The 7,624-nt window shown below is 42.1% G+C and overlaps 1 protein-coding gene across 2 annotated transcripts in view; it reads right to left on the bottom strand.

Moving 5' to 3' along the window:
- Positions 1 to 3,810: 3,810 nt before the first annotated feature.
- LOC133459961 (stromal interaction molecule 1-like) overlaps positions 3,811 to 7,624 on the bottom strand; it is a 45,660-nt gene continuing 41,846 nt past the window's right edge. For both annotated transcript variants that reach the window (XM_061740397.1, XM_061740395.1), the window contains one exon: positions 3,811 to 5,800. In XM_061740397.1, coding sequence (XP_061596381.1) covers positions 5,374 to 5,800 — 427 coding nt within the window. In that variant the 3' untranslated portion in view covers positions 3,811 to 5,373. The remainder of the gene's footprint in view (positions 5,801 to 7,624) is intronic.

Genomic DNA, 7,624 nt, shown 5'->3' with positions numbered 1-7,624 from the left:
AGCTAACCAGTTGACGGCGTACACGTCTACCAAGTCGAGCTGCCTGGCTCAACGAGCAGTGGCCAAACAACCACGGGTCCCAGCATAGCTGCGCTAGTCTTTAGTTCAAATGTGGCAGCACTTGTTTCAGATGTCGTTTTGATAGCGACACCTGAAATTAGGATGTTGGGACAGATTTGATCGGAATGAATGTATGATAATGTTAGTTAGCATCATAGGCTAGCATGACCAGTGTCAGCCAAGCTAAAACAGTAAGCTTTTGGTAACTGAGGTAACGTGGGTATGTCACAGCTGGCTTTCAGACTTGCTTGGACACCCATTTCCCCATTTTTTGATTAACTGGGATCGGGAGGAGTCACTTTCTACCGATACAGCGCCAAGCAGTCGGAAAAAAGACAAACAAGAGGCTTGTCAGAAAACCCGTGTGTGATGTCACAGGGGCGTGCCTGCTTCATTTCATACTATTTAGGATACATATGAGTTAAAAACAAAAACGTCAAAGTCAATAGATTTGTCTTTTCCCTTATTTGTGGTTATAAAAGTGTTTTTGTTTTACCATCTTTTGTTTTGACTGATCAAATTAATGTTTGGTGACTCTGGAATCATTGGCGATATTGATAAAGATGTGATTGTGTGTTGTTGTGATGATGAAGCTCCTAATGAAGAGGAACCTGCCGCTGCTCACTGCTCCAACAGGAAGTTAAGTCACTCCAGCAGAGAAAAAAGTCTTCTTTCATTTCTCCTTTTAAGTTTCATCACGTCTTAACAGCCAACGGTCATTACTCAAGGCTGTTCATGGTGGACTTCAGGAGGAGCTTCCTTCCTGTGAGCCCGTACAACCTGTCAGAGAAATGAACATCAACTAGAAAAGCTCCCGCATTTGTAAGCGTCTCCATTTGTCTGACAAATCAGCAGCTTGTGAGAAGCGAGGTGATTGGAGGGGAGGAGCCAAGCAGACAGGAACTGTGGGCCATGAAGGGTGAAGCCTTATAAGGTGAAACAATGCTCTCAAAAATGCCATGTTGCACAACATCGGTGAAGAAAAAAAACAAGAAAAGTATAAGTGAGCGGGGAAGACGGTTTCATCACAACCACCACCATTAGACATCTTGCATGTGTTTAGCAACTGCACTCGTACTGTGGCCTGTAGACGCTTGGACTGGAAGCAAATGTTAAATAACAAAAATATTGATAGAAATTTTTATTTTTTATCGGAAAAATATAGTCAAAAGGAATGTCGAAAGGAAGGAACAGGAGGGGCTCAGGGTGGAGCCCTGTGGAACGCCGGACCTGGCTGAATGAAGTGAATGCAGACAGGCAGATGTGAAATAAACTCGCCGATGTTACATCAGTGGAGGCTGCCAAGCAGATGTTACAGGAGATGGTGTCCAACCCCTAAGCTCAGACCAACATTTATGAGTGGGGTTAATGATCCATACTTGGCTACCTTGACCCAATAATTGGTCACTTTTATCAGGACTGTTTAAAAATACTCGACGGATCCCCAGAGATGTCACAAACAGGTTTCTGAAGAGGGCTTTTGAAACCTCCTTTTGGTCTTTCGTATTATTGCACAGGTGGTAGGAACTTATGCCATCCAACCTTAGTTCATTCAAAATTAAGCCTTTTAAATTAATCAAAAATTAGCTTTATTAAAAAAAACCTTGATGGCTTAGCTTATGCTAACCTTATGATGCTAATTAATATGACTTAAAATCATATGACTGATGTCGTTCCCTCTAAGCATTGTGTTAACACACATCTGAATACCCCAACATCCAACTGACTAAACTTTTGTTTCTAGGTCTGCTGATAATCAGTATATCAATGATTGATGATTAGCAGCTCCTGGCTGTAACCTCTTAAATCCCAGTAAAGCAGGAAGGAGGTGATTTGGATTGTTCATCTGAGGTCCCACAGGCATTAGATGTTGTTTTTTTTTAAAAATGTCTGGACATCTTAGTCTTTACTTCTCGTGACTTGAAACTCTTCGTCCTCACTAAAGCCGGGCATACACTGTGCGATTATCGGCTCGTTTTGAGACGATTTTCCAGTCGTGCGACTATCGTTGGTCGTGCCTCGTGCAGTATACGTGGGGTAACGACGAGAGATTAACACCTCACGACGAGCTCCCGATCACGAATCGTGAGGTCGCAAGAAAATCAAGTGTGTTTGAAATCATGGTCGCTCCTCGTGAAGGAATCGCACAGTTGAAGCAGCTACGACCCGATTGGACTCATCCTTTCACAGAGAGCATGCGCAATCTCTGATGTCACGTCAAAAGCTATTATTTGTAGTTTAAGTGTTGCAAATTAACATTACAAATCATGTTTTAATAGCAGAAAAAAAAGACGTACGGTGTGCGTCGCTGCGTACCCTACGCCGTAGGCTCTGCGTTGGTGTAACGCGGAACCATAAATCAGCCCTCAGGGCAAAGCAGTCACAATCTGCCTCTGCAAACACGAGTCCCGGCCCAGGCACAGCCCCCCTGTTATTTATAACGCCTTATAAATGTTGCTATTTAACAGTGTGCGCTCGGCGCTGTTCTGAACACAAAGAAGTGTTCATTTTACTGGAACGCCGGGTCCCTCCGCCGAGACACAACTTTTGCGGTATACGTTCATTGTTGTGTCTAAAAATGATGCGCAGTGCCCACCCAATCAGAAACGGTACAGATATTTTGGGATTTTTTTTATATATATAAAAAAATTAAATTATAAAAAAATAAAGGATTCCCATAACCTTTGATCAGGTGGGCAGGACGCACGTTTGGGTTGGAACAGCCCACCCCTGCCCCAAAACCTGCCTCGAGTTCCAGTACACAGAGGTCCGACGTGAGGATTATGATCGTATAGTGTGAGCAGACGGGTCGCATCCGAGCATCGGGTCGTACAGTGTGAGACCATAAATCGTGGGCTGTGAACTTTTGAAACTCCGCGATCTAGTCGTGCAGTGTGAGATGGGGCTGTATCAAACAATTTAAAATATTGCACAGTGTATGCCCAGCTTAAGAACTTGGTCTTCCTGGACTTGCTGGATGTAGATTTTTCAGACTTATCTTTGATCGGTACTCGTTGCCTTGACTCTCAACAGCTGATGGGACTTGGAACCTGATCATGGACCCGTTCCGCTCATATCGAGGCTTCATGGACTGTAGGACCTGCTGGTTTGGGCTTGAAACTGGATTATGGACTTTTTGGTTCTGGCCTCGTGGCTTGTCTCCTGACCTGTTGGTATTTGGTTGTGGTTCACTTTAGAAGCTGAGAACCCTACTTTGCAGTTCATTCCTGTTGGTCCAACTGAACTGACACCTGGACAAGTTTAAACTAAAGTTATTTTTTAAATTTGTTTTAAAGGTTAACTCGGTCTTTAACACACTTCCAAGCTGCAGTCGCTGCTCCTGTCCAGTGTCACTTGTTTTAGTGCTGACACCTGCTGGTTACATGACTACATGACTGGTCAGTGAACGCACCACCAGGAGTCCTGGGTCAGAGGTCAACCGTAGAACTGCTTCTGTCTAAACTAAACTAAATGACTCATAGGACTTTAACCACTTGGGGGCCCCAAAAATACAAGATGAGGCTCAATATCCAGACTTAGAAGATCAAATGAGCCGTCTTAATTTGAGGCCTGTTCAATAAGAAGTAATCAGCAGACTTGGCGTGCTCACTCAAAAAGAGCAAAAGTGTGTCACCGGGTGCCAGTCCAAAAAACATCAAAAAATCAAAATCCGACAGCACTCACTTGAAGTACAAAACTTTAATATATGGTTAAATCACTGCACAGCAGCAGAAAATCGGACGCGTTTCAGCTTACAGTCGTCCTCAGCGATGAATGATTAAATGGGTGTCTCCCATTTAACAGAAGCCAGCTGACTCTGATCAACACTAAACCAATCGGAATAAAAACCATACATCAATCATGGAAGAGCCATGAAAATATTTAAATACAATAGAGAAAATAGAAAATATGAGTACATCAAAGAAAAATAATAAATTGATACAACTAGAAAGATATTTAAGTAAGCCACACAAACCCAAGAATCAACAAAAAAATACAAGATAATGTGCATAGATCCATAGTGGCATCGGGAATAGATATGTGACTGTACAATCACCATCTACAGAAAGCACGACAACACACATTCCTCATTCATACCTTTTGGATGTTCCGTCTGTAAATTATGTATCCAATAGGCCTCTTGTTGGAGGAGTTTCCTCTCTCTGTCCCCTCCCCTTAGAAGGGGCTCGACTACCCCCGGCTGTTCAATAAGAACACAAGTACTTGACTGTGAAGAACTGAAATAAAGAATCTCAGAACTTTTCTATTAAATCTATATTCTCCATTTTTAAAGATTTTAGTATTCAAGTTTTATAAAACTTTTGCAGGTGTGCCTGTTTTGCAAATCAGAAATACAAATTTGAAATGATTCTGACTAACTGCCAGGTTTGTTGGCTTCACTTGTTTGTCGGTTTCAGATTCACCAGTGCTTCAAAACCACTGTTCAGAAACCTATCGGTGATGTCCCAGAGTGGTTTTCACAGTTGTCTTTATGCGTGTGTAGGCAGGAAACGCGCTGAGTTCCCATCATGCAGACAGGCTGAAGCAGAGATTAAGTATTCAACGTCTCAAAAGGTATAAATACTGATGTGAAAGAAAACATGAAAATATCAAGTTTGTTTGTAGTTACTCCTTTATATAATTTCATATTTACACTATGTTCACATTAATCCTTTCATTTTCTCCTTTCCTGGGTTGTTTCTGGTGCATCAGAAGTGCCAACATCAAATATCTGAACTGGCTTGAGGAATATTTGTCTTTTGCAGTCATAAAAAACTTAAAAAATGTAAAGAGACACAGCAGCTGACGCTTGCATTCCACCTTAAATACCTGCTGATCAAGTGAACAGGTGATTTCTGGGTGACAGGTGTGGATGAAGACCTGAAAAAACAGGAAGAGCCAGCAAAATAAAAGGATATATTCACAGTGTAAACTTAGTACATGTGTGTTTAGAGTAATCAGTCAAGCATGGCGGTGGAGGGGTCATGAGGGGTTTCTGGACGAGACGGAATAATAACTTTTGCAAATTAAGTTCAATGTCTGGGGAAAAAAACTACTTAAGAGAAACGATAAAACATTTGTACAGAATTAAATGAAAAAATCAGTGACAATAAAGGTTTAATGAGACTTTAATGGTTAAATGTTCCCATGTGTTTCTGCATTATTCCTCCTCGTCCTGCTCTGATTGTTCTTCTTTGTGGCTTCTGTCGTCCTGTTTTAACTCCGAAACAGCTGTGTATTTCAGTCCATCCATCCAGTTTCTTCTGCTCACATCTATTGTTATTCTTCTTCGTTGGTTATTCCTCATGCTCCTCAGTGCTGCTTTTTCCTGAAGAACTTGTTGAAGGCGTTTCTCCTGCGGCTGCTGGACGGCTCCTCCCCTCCCTCATCCTCCGCTGGGCTCTTCCTGGCCGTCGGCCTGACACCGGCTCCCCGGCCGCTGCCGGAAGAGCTGGACGAGGCCGACGAGGAGAAGACGAGCGGGCCGTTGATGGCGTCTGACGTGATGCAGAGGGAGCGGGTGGAGCAGGAGGAGGCCAGGCCAGAGGCGGAGCTTCCTCTCAGCTCCCCGAGGCTGGAGCTTTTCTCCAGACCTCCTCCTTCTCTGAATCTGAAGCCTGAGCTCTGCAGGGGGTGGGGCTTGGATGCCAGGAGGTGTGGCCTGGAGCTGCACAAACCTGGTGATTCACCATGTGACAGCGGGAGGGCGGAGTCAGAGTCCGAACGGTTGATGATATCCCTAATGGAAAGAAAGAGAAGATTATATTCAGTATCTGAGCAAGGCGCCAACATTCCAACTTCCAGGTTAAAACTAATGTGGGACTAAGAAGGCTGCAGTTCCTTGACCGACCATTAGGGGTATTTAATAACAAATACATATTTAAAAACAACAAATGTATTTTTAGGGGCATTGGCTTATATCAGGGACCAGCTGAACCGCCAGCTGGCATCCTCATCACTTTGGCTGTTTATCTTGGCTAAGCAGCCGGCAGCTAGCCGAGCCTCAGCAGACGGAAGTTTTTTTCATTTTATTTTTGCAACCGAAATAACATTTGAAATGGGTTATTTAACTGTGAATGATCAACCCAGCCACTTCAGTCTCTTAAGGCCTTGACACACCAAGCCGACTGTCGGCCGTCGGGCCGTCGATGAGCGTCGGTGCGCGTCTGTCGGCCTAGTTTCCCCGGTGTGTCCCGCACGTCGCCACAGGTCGGCCGCCCGTCGGCAGCTTTTCAGCCGATTCGACATGTCGAATCGGCGTTGGCCGTCGGTCAAACAGCTCACTCTGTGATTGGCTGTTCAGATCTGCGGACTGAATCAAAAAAAAAAACATGGCGGACATTTCTTATTTTTTAGTGAATAAAATCTATATTTTGAGTTAGTTTCTGCATAAAAATGCGTTTTGATTACATTTCTAGCGAGAAATATATATTTTACTTTCATAATATTCACTCAGTGAATGTGAATTGTTGTTGCAACCTCGTCGGTATAAAGGCTGATTTATGGTCCCGCGTTACACCAACGCAGAGCCTACGCTGTAGGTTACGCGGCGACGTGCGCCGTACGCTGTACGCCGTACCCTTCGCCGTAGGCTCTGCATTGATTTAACGCGGAACCATAAATCAGCTCCCGAGCCAGCAGGCAGGCAGAAATCCCGAAATTTTCGGAGCAAATTTCTTAACAGGCGTAACTAGGGTTGCCACCTTTCAGAAATAGAAATAAGGGACGCCCTGATTTCAGCAGCGCAGGAGCCAAAAAAAAGCCCCAAAACTTCTAAACTGAATAAAAATGTGTTTATTTTATATGAAAAAACTAAATGCTTTGATTTAAAGTTTAAAGTGCTTTAATAGCATTGAACTTGCATGACTGTAGAGACAGACAACCATACAAGCAACTGAAATATCCTCCTATGCTGTGTATGTACACATCAGCCAGGATGTATAATATAGCCTACAGGTGAAGAATATGGTGTAAAAGTTAATTTATTTCAATAATTCAACTAGAATAAGGTGTAAAAGTTAATTTATTTCAATAATTCAACTAGAATATGGTGTAAAAGTTAATTTTTTTCAATAATTCAACTAGAATATGGTGTAAACGTTAATTTATTTCAATAATTCAACTAGAATATGGTGTAAAAGTTAATTTATTTCAATAATTCAACTAGAATATGGTGTAAAAGTTAATTTTTTTCAATAATTAAACTAGAATATGGTGTAAACGTTAATTTATTTCAATAATTCAACTAGAATATGGTGTAAAAGTTAATTTATTTCAATAATTCAACTAGAATATGGTGTAAAAGTTAACTTATTTCAATAATTCAACTAGAATATGGTGTAAAAGTTAATTTATTTCAATAATTCAACTAGAATATGGTGTAAAGGTTCATTTATTTCAATAATTCAACTAGAATATGGTGTAAAAGTTAATGAAAATACGGTACAAATCTTGTCCCGTATTAGTTCAATACGGGACGCAACATTTTTTTCTCAAATAAAGGACAATTCCGTATTTTACGGGACGGGTGGCAACCCTAGGCGTAACTACAACTGTTAAATTT

The sequence above is a fragment of the Cololabis saira genome, chromosome 14 (assembly GCF_033807715.1).
Source record: "Cololabis saira isolate AMF1-May2022 chromosome 14, fColSai1.1, whole genome shotgun sequence".
Taxonomy (NCBI): Eukaryota; Metazoa; Chordata; class Actinopteri; order Beloniformes; family Belonidae; genus Cololabis; species Cololabis saira.
The sequence above is the reverse complement of the archived record's forward strand: the minus strand, read 5'-3'. Positions and strand labels throughout refer to the sequence as shown.